General features: G+C 31.2%; 1 protein-coding gene across 2 annotated transcripts; it reads right to left on the bottom strand.

Moving 5' to 3' along the window:
- Positions 1 to 3768: 3768 nt before the first annotated feature.
- On the bottom strand, positions 3769 to 11105 carry LOC129308744 (glycosyltransferase BC10-like). Of its 2 annotated transcripts, XM_054950081.1 has the most exons (11): positions 10778 to 11097; positions 9490 to 9970; positions 8718 to 8816; positions 8136 to 8236; positions 7969 to 8040; positions 7754 to 7844; positions 7145 to 7225; positions 5070 to 5129; positions 4852 to 4974; positions 4478 to 4516; positions 3769 to 4397 (listed from the first exon to the last, which is right to left on the bottom strand). In XM_054950081.1, the coding sequence occupies exons 2-11, from the start codon at positions 9868 to 9870 to the stop codon at positions 4269 to 4271; spliced, it is 1176 nt and encodes a 391-aa protein (XP_054806056.1). In that variant the 5' UTR covers positions 9871 to 9970; positions 10778 to 11097; the 3' UTR covers positions 3769 to 4268. The 2 variants fall into 2 exon arrangements, with proteins under 2 accessions (XP_054806056.1, XP_054806057.1); XM_054950082.1 differs by lacking the exon at positions 3769 to 4397 and having other exon boundaries at positions 4478 to 4557; positions 10778 to 11105.
- Between the last annotated feature and the right edge of the window lie 4680 nt (positions 11106 to 15785).

Here is a 15785-nt window from a genome sequence, read left to right as displayed (position 1 = left end):
GAATTAACAAATTAAAGTATTAAAATTTGAGAGACTTTATTGCATCAAGTTAAACTTCATAGAATGAGTTTTAAATAAGTAAAAATTATAAGAACTAGATGATTTTTTTTATTATGAATTCTATAAAATTTGGCATTACTCCCAATTCATGCTCCCCCTCGTTTTTAAGTTTTAATTCTATTTAAAGATAATTTTGATTCATAATTTTTATCATTTAGCCCGTCATTAATGGTAGGAAGCGGAGTTCAAATGCAACAATATTTTAATAATTTGATATAAATATATTTTAGTAAATACTATTCGATTTTGATGTAATCTAACTTATTTAACAGTTTTTTTTAAAAAAAAAAATATATGGACATAACTTTAAATGCCAAGTTATTTTGAAATGTTGAAATGGGACAGTTGAAAAAGCATGTTGAACCAATTAGTCTAAAGCCAATGTACATGTATTTCGACGAATGAAAATTATTTACTATTTAATTGCTTACTTATATTTATTGGACTTTTACATAAAAGAGCTGAAATGGGAAATTGTTAAAGTAATTAACTAGAAAAATTTCTCACGAGACTCTCAAAGTGAGGTAAAGGCAGTCTCATCTAAAAGATATTATATGTAAGTATCTCTTTCGATAAAAATTCAAACATTAATCCATTATGTTCTGATAGATTAATCTCTTTTACTAAACTTAGTTATATTAATTGTTGTTTTCAATTTTCTAATAAATATTGGTGGATTTTATTCTTTTGGCCCAAAAATATCGATGCTATTCGTGGAAGTAAATTCAAACATGTGAATTTTTTTTAAATAAAAAAATAAGCTCACTTTTGATATTATTATTGTTGTTTATTTAATTAATGGTAAATGTTGTTATTTATTTAGAATTTAGAAAATAGAAATAACAGACACAAGACATGATAGTTGCAGTAAAGCCGAAAACGCAGAATGAATGGCCCAGACCCACAAATCAATCCTAATTGGGCCCATCGGAGTTGGGCCCACATGGATAATTGCAGGTGCAGAGGCCCAAGTTACAGGTGCCTTGCCCTCCATTGTGACTTAGCTTGCATCGCTCATTACATCTACCTGCGGCACCACACGCTCCGTACGGGTCTGAGCATATTTTAGCAGCCTCCACTCTTTCTCCGACCATCATCCCTCCTGTCAAATCACACAAACCCTTCACATTTTCAGCATCTTTTAACAACATTAATTAATTATTATTAAACCTTATAATTTTTTTTAATCAGTGGAGTATCTTCGAAAGAATAAAACAGGAAAAATGTCATTAAATTCTCCCTCCAGTGAAAAATATAAATATTTTCTTACAGCTGATATTGATTTAAAAAATTAATATTTTACCTTTTATATTTATTAATCTGGATTTTCGAGTCTGTGAATTTATGATTTTCTCACTCATCATAAATTCAAACTAAAAAAATAAAAACAAATATTTTTTTATGAAAATAAAAATTTTATTGATATGCGTATTATTATTAAGAGATGATTATATTTTAGACAGGAGGAAGTATTGCTTTGGAAGTCTAAAATGACATGTATTGTGAAGCAATTTTTTTTTTCCCCCTGAAATGACAAATATAATGAAACCGAGGGAGTATAATGCAAAGATTGCTGAATCATTTCATTTTTCACATTAATTGGCACAGCAAATTAAAAGAAAAGAGAAGGTCTAACCTATTGAAACAAGAAGTAAGAGCACAAAGAGACGAGAGAGATTGAAAAAGGAAGGCATCTATTTGCAAGTTCTAAGAGAAATTGTTGTGTATACTGAATAGGGTTCTTTGTTTGCGAGGCAACTAGATAGGCATGGGCTATTTATACATACCATGGTTTCTCTTATTAAGTAAAAGGTTTTTACCAAAAACAAAAAAGCAAAAGGTTAGCTCAGATCTGTTTAATCATATTTCAGATTAAGAGTGTGTTTGGATAGGGAAAAAAATCGATTTTCCCCCTCCAAAATCGATTATTTCAGTAAATTAGCCAAACGGTCAGAAAAGGTGAAAATCGATTTTGACCTCATACGCGCGTTTTACCGTAAGCTACTTCGATCAGCTTTCTGATAAACGCTTGTAAAAAATATTGGGGAAAATTACAAAAACAAGCCCAGGAAAAAATTACAAAAAAGCACATAATTTAATAAAAATAAATTAAACTCTCTTCTTTTTCCTTTTTTTTCCTTAAGATTAATTTTTGGGATTTGGGAAATCCAGTTATATTTGGATTCTCATTTTGTGAATTTTGCTTTTAATCTCTCTGTTTTCTTTGGCCTTGCATTTTTTCTATAAAACTTCACAATATCTCTTATAATAATTGTTTCTTTTAATATCTTAAATATTGTGAAGCTCATGTTTCATGTCAAGACATCAATTTTGGATTTGGGAAATCCACAATAATTTGCATGATCACTTATGATTACGTTGCAAAACTTTTTTTTTTTTAAAAAAAAAAACGTGCATGCTTACCAGGTCGCACCCTTCCTCCTTTTTCTCACACTAGATATAAAATCATTGAAATCTCCAAAGCACACCCAAGATTCCTCATATGACCAAGATTCAACCAAGAAAGATGATTCCACAATTGTTGTTTCTGTAGGTGGTCCATGAACACATGGTAACCAAGTTTCCTTGGAACGTGCTCCAATCTATCTTGTTTTTGTCTGGTTTCAAAAGGAAAAGGTAGATGGGGTCGAGGGAGGACCCCGATGACTAACAGTTTCAAACTATAGCACTCATGGTAACTCACCTCTCGTCAATATGAACAACAGATTTCACATCAGCCACTTGGCAAATTGTCACAAGGACATCCATCAAACCAGAGTCATCCCTTCATTTATTCTCCTCCTTCCCTTTTCGCTTCTTGCTCTTTGGAGAATTCTTTTAAGCAAAACCCAGATTCTGATTGAGCTTAACACCATCAGCACTTTAAGCCTCAAATTATAGCTTCTTACAAACTTGAGCTCTCTTGGATTGTATCTTCGATTAAGCCCCCCACCCCCTCTGGTTGACGTTGAGTTTTGATGCTATAGGTGCTCGCCCAGGCAAAGGCTGATTTGTTTGTAACTGGCTATGGCCAAACACTTTCGTTCATGCTAATACATGTTTCTTCTCTGACAATATATATACACATAATATATATATATATATATAAACATTTTGAAATATTTCATATGATTATTTTAACACTTTCAGGAATTTATAATTTTGCCTTCCAAATTTACAATTTTATCTTGTTGGGTTTATAACTCATTTTTTCAATTTTAAAATTGAAAACAGATTACATTATATGAAAATACCAGTTAAAAACTTAAAAGAACTACTTTATATTTTAAAATTTGTAAGGACTTAAATTAAATAAAATCATCCTATTGAAACTTAAATGTCACTCCTCCATCTCAATTCAAAAAGTTGTTTCCCTTCATTCTATTGACATGTGACAGTGGAGATTAATCTATCATATGACCCAAAAAAAAAAAACACACACACACACACACATCATTCAATTAGCTTTGCTACATACATAAACTGAGGATCAAAACTCAAGACCATCTTGTAAAAAGAGACAAATTTCTGAGTTTTCTACAATGCAATACATTATATGTTATCAACTTAAAACAGTTATAACTTTTAACTGTCATAACTTTATAGTGCATAAAGAGAGCCTAACGTTTATTTTTCGTAATCTTCTCTGAAGGAAGAATAATTCGTATGTTTATCTATGAAATGTTAAGGGATCACAACTTGATAGTATGAAAGTAACATAATTCTGTTATTCATATCTAACACTATTTCAAATGATACATCAATCATTAGTGATCTTCAACCCTAACATACAAACGAGTCAGCCAAGAAAAAGGAATTGTGGAGCAAGCTTCTAAAGGAGCGGTATGGTGCTGTATATTCAACTAAACATGTGCAACTTTTACAAAGATTGGCCACCATAAATTAGGATAAGATTCCCCAAAATTTTACATGAAACAAGGAGCATTGATAACCCAAAATGGAAAGAAAAATTCAGGCATCTATCCTCAAGGGAGCAACATTACCTCCTTAGCCTCCGGTCCAAATTAGGCCATACCCTGATGAAATGCCAGTTTCCCTTGCTTCCAAATCCCAATAATGGCGGCTGACAGGCACTCAAGCCTCAATAAATATGCTGCAATTTACAACTCTCATGCCAATGAGAGACGAAGATGGAGGCCGAAAGCAACAACTGATTCGACCAAAGAATCAGATCAAAAATAGTTGGCTCAAGGTGATGAGTAATTGGCAAAAAGATGCAATAAATTGTCTAGTGTTTCAGGAGTGAACTTCCTGGCAAATAGGTAACACGGCCTCTGAATCCCATTCCACAAGCAAGGCCATCTTTGCACTTCTTTCTGTAGATACACGAGGTTTTTGTTAGGTTACTCTGTGCAAACTCAACAGAACTAACTAGGACGGCTTTCAGATACCATACCTTCCCATCACTGGTGACATGCACACTGACATCAATGGACTGCAAGTACAACAAAAAATTGTTGTGAAATCCTATGGATGCTGAAAGTTAAAAAGAAATTCCAAGAATTAAATGCGTCAACTCTCAGAAATGTCCACTATTCTCTTCCCCATGTGAGAAACAAAAGCTTCAAGGAGTTTGCCACAACAGAACTACATAACGCAATGGTGGGAGGACAAGACCACTAAAGTTTGAATTATCAAAACATGCCACTGACAGAGACTTGACATTTGCTTAGCAAACTACAGTTTCAGAAGAAATATGCAGTCACAAAAACATAGATCAAGAACGCTCATAGATTTGCTATATAAGTTGTAGCTTTAACAGAATTGTACCGTGATATTCTTCAAAAGCTCATACGTTATATCCCGAGCCCTATACGATTTTGGATGCCATTTTCTCTCAGACCAATCTACATGGGTTATTGACCAGTTTGCAATTCCTCTAGGATCGATTATCTGAACCACAGTAACTCAATCAGTAGTTGAAGGTTGACAACTGTGAAAAACCAAAAAAAAAAAAAAAAGACATGTATTTAAGGTGAAATGCTCACGTGAAAAAAAGTTGGCAAGTAATGTTCATCAGCAATGCAGTTCCGCCCCTCCACACCAGGCTGTAATCATCAAGAACTTCATCAATAATTGAACAGTCCAACCAAGTATTATAAAACATTAAAAGTCAAAGTTCAGAGACACATGAAACACATGACAACACAGAATTTGCTTATCAGCTCTCTGTTGTTTAGGACAATAAGGTGTCTCTTTCCTAGTTCCAACAGCAGTGCATATCAGGGACTCAATTTTTGAAATCATCAAAAAGAACTAAATGATCCAATCGCTATAACCATTGAAGCAGAAATAGCAGTGTGACAAAATCAAGAACTATTTGGTAAAATCACCAAATTACAAAAAAGTGAGAAAAAATATGCACATCAGAATATTCAACGTGAAAATTTATCAGAATATGACAACAGGTTATCAGTTTCTTTTTCCATGGCTTTGAGCAACCGGGTCCATTTCCTTGTCAGATGAATTCACAAAGTCATTAAGAAAATGAAAGGAAGGAATTAAAATTTCCCATCTCAAGGGGAAGGATATTAGGGTATGTCAGAAACTTCAACATTTTTCATGCGAAGTTATGGTGCAACTATTCAGTTACAAATAACAGACAGATTGCAAACTTCTTTATTTTAGAAATGGCACTGAATTGGTTACTCAATAGTGACTTGCATACATTATAGAAAATCCTTCTAAGCTAATGTCCATGGAAGTCCAATATGATGTATTTCTTATTGCTCTATTTATCACCAAAATACATAAAAATTCACGGCTCAACTACACCTTGTGTAGAGCTTTCACGTCATACAAACTTAAAAGAAATTATTCGAAATGCCATTCATGGGGAAAGGACACTCAATCAGTAAACATATTGCATATGAGTTCACATTGGTCACCATATACAGGACACAATCAAAAGCTCAGACACAAGAAACACAATGAAATATTATATATACTGTCCATGGTTTGCTGACAAAGCAACTTTAAATCAAAAGCTGATGATATAGTCAATTTAACATGAAACCAAATATTAAACAACAAACAACAACAACAACAAGCCTTTATCCCACTAGGTGGGGTCGGCTACATGGATTGCAAGACGTTATTGTGCTCTATCATTTATCAAGCTTTTAGGAATATTATTAATTAAGAGATCGCGTTCAACAACTTCCAAGAGTGTTCTCTTAGGCCTTCCTCTACCTCTCTTAATCGGACTCAAAGTTATATGTTCCACTCTTCGCACTGGTACCTCCCTTGGTCTTCTTTGTATATGCCCAAACCATCTCAACTGATTTTCTACCATTTTTTCCTCAATAGGTGCCACCCTCACTTTTTCGCGTACGTGCTCATTTCGAATTTTATCTTTACGTGTATGTCCGCACATCCATCGTAACATTCTCATCTCTGCTACTCCAACTTTATGCTCTTGCTGTCCCGTTAGAGCCCAGCATTCACTACTATATAACATTGCCGGTCTGATAGCAGTGCGATAAAACTTTCCTTTAAGTTTATTAGGCACCTTACGGTCACAAATAATTCATTTAGCTTTTCTCCAATTAAACCACCCAGCTTGAATTCTATGTGAAATATCTCCACTAATTTCGCCATCATTTTGAATAATGGCTCCCAAATATCTAAACTTTTCCACTTGAGGTATAATTTGATCTCTCAATTTCACTTCCAAATTATTGTCGAATAGTCCTTTACTAAATTTACAATATAAATATTCCGTCTTACTTCTACTCAGACGAAAACCTTTCGACTCCAATGTCCTCTTTCATAACTCAAGTTTGCAATTAACCCCTTTTCTTGTCTCTGCTATAAGAACTATATCATCCGCGAAGAGCATACATTTCGGAATTTCCTCTTGAATATGTTCCATCAAAACATTTAAAATCAAGTTGAACAAATAAGGACTCAGAGATGATCCCTGATGTAGTCCAATCTTTATAGAAAAATCCTTTGTTTGACCACTAGGCGTTCTTATACTAGCTTTTACCCCCTCATACATATAAAAATTAACAAAATTGCTTTCAATTTTAAATTTAGCTATGCTTAAGAATAACTTCACCTCGCAGTAAGTATGGAATTTTGAGTAATACAGATTGTCAGCCATAATTATAACAGCATGCTGTCGCTTCACAGAAAACCACTGCAGGAAAAAGTGAAACCAGGACATATTAAAATGTGCGACATGTATTTAGAGTAACACAAGGTATAAACTGATAACAAAAAACAAAAAGAGGTAAACCCAAAGCACCACCGAGCCTTAACTTAGAACATACACTGCTTGGATATGCATGAGCAGCAACATTGAATTGCAGTAAAATTCAGGTTGGGCTCAAAACAGAAGTAAAATGATTTGGATTAAGGAAAAATTGAAAAATATATTTTGTTATTATCAATAGGTTCATAGTCCGAGTTTTATGTCAGAGGACTCAACTAATAGCATGTGTTGCTATTTGTACAAAGGTAAAGCCTACAAAAAAAGGTATGAAAAATTCCCGTTTATCTAATTATCTAACTGGCATTCTCCGATGAGGGCAATTTCAAAATAAAATAGTCTAAACAGTAGCATTATGTCCAGACTTTAAATTCCTAGTATTATAAGCAAGCAAAGTACATAGTCAAATTCAAATATTTTATTCCTGTTCCAACATGATTCCAGCAAGAGAAATACCTGTGCACCCTTTCTAAAGTTCTTCATCTCAACTTCCGGTAACATGTGTTCTGAATACCTGCCGTTGCCATGAGGACCAGGATCCTTAAAGCTAAGAAGAAAAAGAAGCAAAGCTCCATTAGTAAAAGACAGCAAGTTGAAAACAAACTGCAAAACCAGAATAACTACCAATTAAACCAGTATATATAAAATACACATAGCAAATTTTGGCATACCAATCAACAAAGCTGATATTTGTGTTCATCAAATAGTTGTAAATATAGTCAAAATTATACAGTGGCACGCAACTGCAAAAATAATATAAACAAACCAGAGTTAATAAAACCACTACTGCTACTCAGAAATAAGAACTGAATATTTAAATTTTTCATGGCTCATTGACCTATCAGAGAGTAAAACAAAATGCTCATTGTCTGGATCTTGCAGGGCATTAGCCAGCAGCCGTCTCTCTGCATCAACCATAGAAATTTTCCCCCATACCACCTGTGACAAGACAACTACTAAATACTAGAGCAGCTCATTATATAAAACAATTGATGATTTCTCCAGCTAACTGCCATTATTATTTTACAACTTGAACGGCAATCAATAGCTCAGCTTATGTGTACATTTCACCATTTATTTTTTATTTAAAAATGGTTAAAGGAAGCAACCAACTAATGACAGTACGCTACAACATTGCTCCAAAAAAAAGAAGAAATAATAATGAAATTGAAATTTATAACACTTACTGATTTCCAAGATGATGTTAGTGAATAAACAAGCGGGTAACCGTCAGTAAGCTTAACATGCAGAGAATCAAATATTCCAACTAGACTCATTTAATTAAACAAGCTTCATATTCTCATTCATTTAATAGATAAGTAGTGCAGAATTATAGCTTTTTGCAGGCCAAGGCTAGCTCATGAACATAACTCATAAATGATAGAAACAGAGCAGAACAATTACAGGCCAATTTATGCACCTCATCACTGCGTATATCCCGATTAACAAAATACCGGCTCACATGAACAGGTTTGGCTTTAGAAGCATGCACATAAACAGAGAATTTGCCTTCATGACCCTGTCAAAAAGAAGTGAAGCATTCTTTCCATGAATACACAACTAATGATTATTATACTTAAGACACTGACAATAAACCAACAAATAAGGGAGAGAAACTATATATAAAACAATTCATGTGAGACAGACCTGCTTCACATTTTGTATTGAAAATCAATGTGAAAGACAACTTCTGAGAATCAAAAAGCTTAAATGTAACTAGCAGGCAAGCCCCCAAGGCAACATTAATTATTACACTAAATGTTCCCAAGAACACAATCTTTATCTAAAAGGGCCGGAAAAGTAAATATTAGGACCAGGACAAGTTACAATAACCACTATACCATTTAAATTTTTTAAATACATTGCTATATTCTGACCAAAAAATAAAACATTGCTATACATTTTATATTTTCAAAAATGCAATATTGAAACCATTACTCTTACCCCACATTCCTTGTCTGAGCTTAAAGGATTACCAAGTTTAAGTTGAATTATTTTTGTCTATATCTACAGAAAAATATAGCACAAAACATAATTAAAACATTTCTAGGTCTTTGCACAACAAATTAAGATTTTGAAATGAATTGGCTCGCCACAAATAAAATATTCAGCAACACACAAATTGATAGAAAGCATGAAACAAAGAAAGAAATAAATATAACTGACAAAAAAGACGTGTAAGACATCCTTACTTGGAAGAACCTATCCCACAATTTTTCAAATGGAAGAGAACCAGGTGTCAAAAACATGAAGGCAATTTTGGGATTTTTGGGAAGGGTATGGGGTGCATTCAAAATATCATGAATCACAACACGTGATGCAATCTCTTCATCTGTGTATTCCCTTTCAGGAGGTGGAAGCCAATCTGCAAAAACCTTGCATCCTTTGGAAGAAAACACATAACAGGAAGAACTGCTGTTTGTTGGGTATATGTAAGCACATATTAGAAACAGGCATACAAATAAAACCAAGACAATAATCCACAGTGGCTTCTTCAATGGAGGGCGATGGCGAGAACCAGACAAGATCTGCATTTCACCCATTCCTAGACGCCAAACTTTTGGTGTCTTCATATATGAAAATGCTTTAAGCTTCTCCTCTAACAGTTCTCCTTTTCATCAACATTTACCTTCCTCAAACGCTTGAAACCAACTTATATTGCCCACAATAAACCTTCAGCAGATTGTAGCAGAAAAGTCAGAAATTAAAACATATAACGAATGCATTAAAATTATATTCAGCTAGTCAAAAGAACTCAAATCTTTACACAGATATCCCTGCCCAAATGGATTTGCATGCTAACGAACAAAAGAAGAGACCCTAATGTTGATATTCAGAGTTCCAGATGTCAACGGATACAATCTTTAGACATAAGATTCAGTCCAACATAACTTATCGCTAGAATATCAGATTGGATTGCAAATTGGAGACTTCGAGTGGCGGAAGTAAAATTTAAATATCCATTCGACAACAACTAGTTGCAAGTGTGGATCTTGTACAAACCTAAAATATAAATTGAAATAGCGGGAAAATTCTACACTATACACTTGTCAAGAATCTTTCCATATAGTAAACGATCATCAAAATTCGAAGCATAAATTGAGAGCCCCAGTACCATAATTTCAGTCTCCCAAGAAGAAACGAGAGACAAAATTCAAATCGAAAATGCATACTCTGTCACACATACCGGTCAACCTGACACGGATACCCAAGCCCCACTGCATGCATTTTAAGTAAGCAAACAAGTAATAAAATATAGATAGAAATGACTCTCTGAAAACATTACATAACCCACGTAATTCAAAGAGGGTTCTTCCTTTCTCCGGCTCTTTCACTTCATCCCTCGTCGTCGCCCCCAAACGAAACAAATAAACGAAAATAATTTCAAACAGAAAAACAAAAAACAAAATATAAAAAAAAAATCCCTCTTGATGAAACCAAAGCCACTGAAAGAAACATGGAAACAAGCAGTAGTAGTACCTGTAAGCTTTGGCTTGAGCTGCAACGAAGCTCGAAACGATCAAAGATCTCCAAGAACCAAATGCTCTTGAAAGATCTAGGGCAAACGCAATATAAGATGAACACACAGAAGAAACGGCACGCAGAGAGACACAGAAAGTTGCTAATATATAAATATGGAAGCGTTGATGCTTTGTCGTTTGGGATTGTAGAAGAGGATGATTCGTTGTTTTTCTGGGCTGTTTCTGCTTCGTGCTTCTCTCTCTAGATACAAGTCGCTGACGAAGAACGAGTCGCTTTGGGTCCGTGCCAGCCAAAAACTCATGAAAGCCGGCGATTGGCGCATGTAGATTAACGGAATAAAATAGAAATTATGAGAAATTGATAAATTACAGGGAAAATTAATTTTCCCTATATTATATATGAATCTTGGTTAAAATTCATGAGTTTGACCAGTCGCAGCCGGAACGCGTGTTGAGTTTCTCGAAATATACCGCTGGTCATTGAGAACGACGACGACGACTCACAACTTCAGTTTCGCTTGACCCACGGAGACTGGTCATAGATAAGGAAATGGTCATAGATGAATTAAGTTTATTTTCCTTTTCTTTTCTTTGTTTCCCAAAAATGGTATTTGATAATTTTGTAAATATTTTTATTTCAATAAGAGTTACATAAAACTTTCCTTTTTATATTATTTTAAACTATGTTGAATGCTTCATTTAATTTCAAAATTCATTTACCAATTTTATGATTAATTTTATTGTAAAAGTAAATTATATGTTTTTCTAAAGAAACAAATTCAGGTACTTGCAATTATATGTTTTACAATTATATGATTTTTTTAGCATTATTTACGCTATCGCTGGCCATTGTTACAAGCAATTGTATTTTAATTTATTTTAAAATTTGAAATTCTTTTTTTGGCCATATTTTAAATTTTGAAATTCACTTATTCATATTTAATTGGAAAAAAACTACACATACCTAAACAAGTATGCGGATAAGTTTTTTTCTTTTTTGTAAATATATTTATTAATTATTTAAAAGATTAAAGTAATCAGACAAATAACAGTTCACAATTATTAATGATCTAATGGCAATTGAATAAAGATTGAGTTGTCTCCCCCCCCCCCCAACCTTTCCTCTTTTTCTATCCGACTTGTCTTTTAAATTTGTGCCAGATTTATGAATACATAATATTTTATAACTAGAATAAAATGATGTGTATATTATAGAATGATATATAAAATAAACAAAAGTGTATAACAATGTCACAATTAGTTAAAGTTCACTGAGGATGCTTCGTTCAATTGGCTGAAAAAGTTGGGCTAGCTTAGTCTAAAGTCTCAAGTTCGAATAACAGTATATAGTGGGGGTTTGAATTAATCTAAGTGAGAGGTAGTAATACATTTAATTTTTCCATAATGCCAAGTGATTGAATAAAAAAAAAAATTAGTTAAAGCTCAGATAACAAACATACAATAAATTTGAGAAATTCATGCATGTACCCAATACATCACATGATTCATGATCTATTTAATAAAAATATGTCATGTTAGCATCAATTTAATCAAATAAAGTCTTATATTATTTTTAATAGCTTTATTTTTGAAATTTTCTTTCTTATCTTTTCTCTTTCCATCATCATCAACGATAAAATAAATTTATATTTATAATCATCTAACATGTTAAGTTTTTATTGAATAAATTATGGATGACATGATGTATTAAATTTATGTAAGAATTTCTCACTTTAAAATTGTAGCGATTTTGATTTATTATACATGTTCATTACATATTCCTTTACTTTGTCTATCTCAACGCATTAATAAAATTTGTGTTCCAATTATAACATCTGGTTTGGCATTAATATAAGATCAATTATTATCTCTCCAGTTTTTTTTCTATAAAACTCTTTATTTTTTATTTTTTTACAAAAACTTTTTTATTAAAGGCAATCATATTTGAGGTATTGTCAAATGCTAAATATGGGCGCTCCTCCTAATAGAAATTCAAGTCTTAGTTCATCATATTATGAGATATTAGTCTTTTCTGCTAGATCCAACCCCGATGGTAAAATTCTTTATTTTTTTTATTCATAATTCTGTTTTTTTAAAATTAATTTTTTTTATGTTATTTGCCTTGATATTCCCAAACTTGCAAAAGAAATTCCTAAATAACTAATAAAAAAAATCCTCCAATTTATGAACTTCATTGGGAGTCTTGAAATTTTAAAAATATTAATTAATTCTAACTTAATTCTTTAATCTACATAAAATAGATAATATTAACAAGCCATTATTAAAAAAAACAAACACATAAACAAACGGAGGGAGCAGTTAGTAAGAAATTGGAGCAAATTATTCCATGAAAAGTTATATAACATTGAATTGTTCATAACTTCAATCTATTAATTTTTTTTAAACTGAATAAAATGCGAAGAATAGTCAAATTCATGAAAAGAAACCAAATTAGACACTCAACTAGTAGTTCTCGATTCTTTTATTTTCTTAAAAAAAATCATAGTTTTGAATCTTTAAGGTAAAGACTTAATGACATTTTTACACTATAAAAAGGATTAATGAATCATCAACATTTACATTTCATCTCCTTATTTGTTGATTAAATTGGTGCTAACATGATATATTTTTATTGAAAAAACCCATGAACGAGGCGGCGTATCGGGTGTAAGAATTTCTCTTATCATAAGTCCTATTTATAAGTCAAGACTATATGTTATTTTTTCTCTCTTCAGAATTAATTAATGTAGGAAGAATATAAATGAGGGATTCTTAAAAAAAAATTTAATATTTGACTAGGGTCATAGATAGATCAAATAATACTTGTTTAAATAATAACTTCACTTATTAATTTGTTAATTAATGTTTACAAAATCCTTGTTAAATGTTAAATTTGTTCAAGACTCCTTCATTGATATTCTCTCAATTTTTTTTTATTAGAATACACATACTTAATTTCCATGTACTAATTTAATGAATTAATAATACATTGATTGTTGAAAACTTTGTTTCGGAAGAGCAGGTACCCCGGTGCCCCAGAAACTGATAACTTAATAAACTCGCACACAATAATCTATTTGATTTACCTCAACAGCACACAGTGTCTCTTTGACCCAAACCCAAAAAAAAAAAAAAAAACGGCACCTAGTATCTCAGATTTGGACTGAATCGTAAATTAAGTTCGTGGCAAAAATAAATCATAAATTAATTTCAAATTTTTAGAAAGTGTTCCACACACACACACAAATCAAAGCCTATCCAGAGAGTTGCCCTTGATGTTGAATGGTAGTTGAGGTCTCTTGACTTTATATAAGGTACAATTACGACTTTATGATTGTGTTAATTGAATAGTGAGAAATCAAAAGTAGGAAAAGTCTTATGGCAAAGCTTCTAATCCTGTCTTTTTTTATCATCTAAAAGGGTTTTGAAAATGAAAGATAGCTATTTTGTTTGACTCTGGTCATAATTGCATATATATATATATATATATATATTATATGTCATTTTTGTGAGTAACAAAGATAACTTCAACTTCCTCGACATTATCATTATATTTTCTTCTCTTATTGTTTATACAATTTTTAACATTTTTCATGGACCCTGAGATTCCTGAATTTTTAACAAGCATTCACTACCAGACAAAAATAAAATTACTTATATGTTAAATTTGTTTCAAATTTTAGATTTATTAACAGATCAGTCATCACTAATTTTTATCACTAATATGGTATTACTAATTTAGTGATAAACAAGAATCCATCACTAATTTAATAATGGAAAAAACCTATTACTAATTACTAAGCTTTTGTTATTAAATTTTTTGTGAGCCTAAGCACTGTCATATCACCTCTCATATATACATCACCCCCACCCAACACCTCCGTGTTTTCAAGGGAGACCTTTTGTAATAATTTCTCAATTTTAATATGCAAAATTATATATATATATATATATATATAATTTAATTGAACATGGATATGTATATTTAATATATTATTATTATTTAAATATGTTGATTTATATAGTATTATTAGTTAATAAATATATTATTAATATCAATTAATATATTTTATGGAAATAAATATTTTTGTATATCATTTTTATCATCTATGTTATAATTTAAATATTTTCATAAGATAAAATATTTATTTTTATATTTAAATTTACACGATGAAAGAAAAAATATTTTTTATTTTTTCTATATCATTTTATATAATATATTTTAACTATAATAAGAGAAAAAATCATTGTGTAATTATTCAATTTGATAGTTATTAAGATTTTTTTCATGTGATTCTTTCTATGTACTCTCTCCGTTAAAAAATATAAGACATATTTTGAGGAGTTGAATATTTAAAAATATAAGATATTTTTAATCTTTCGAGATGTAATCATTGATTTTTTTAAAAATGTCCCTCTTAATAATAATTTTATATTTATTGTAGGGTATTTAATAGAGATAAGTATAGAAAGATAAGGTTAATTTAAAAATAGTAATTAATTTATTGGAAGGTAAAATTTAGTTAAAAATGCCTTACAGTTTTTAACGGAGAAAGTATGTTATAAATTTTTTATTTTTATTAATTTTTTAATTAAAAATATTCATCACTATTATATCATTAATATAAAATTTTAGTGATGGAAATTAATGATAAATTTAAATCTTTCACTAAATTTTTACAAAATGTAACAACATCCTATGTTTATTACTAATCCATCATTAATTTATGTAATTAGTGACATATTTTAGTCTATCACAAAATTTTTGTCAATAATGCCCATAATTAATGATGGATTAGCAATCCGTTACTAATTTTAATATTTCTAGTAGTAATTATTGATCATTTGCAAATGATTTTTTTATATAAAATCACATAAATGAATGTGAGTTTTAAACTTAATTTAGAAAATAAATGAATAAAATTATCTGCAGTAGTAATTCAATTTGATCTCACTAAAAAAAAAAAAAAAAGCAATTCAATTTGCTCATCAAGCCATTTGATTTC

Source organism: Prosopis cineraria, unplaced genomic scaffold, assembly GCF_029017545.1.
Source record: "Prosopis cineraria cultivar Desert tree isolate PC_DT_omini unplaced genomic scaffold, ASM2901754v1 PC4, whole genome shotgun sequence".
Lineage (NCBI taxonomy): Eukaryota > Viridiplantae > Streptophyta > Magnoliopsida > Fabales > Fabaceae > Prosopis > Prosopis cineraria.
This window is presented reverse-complemented; position numbering and strand designations above follow the sequence as displayed.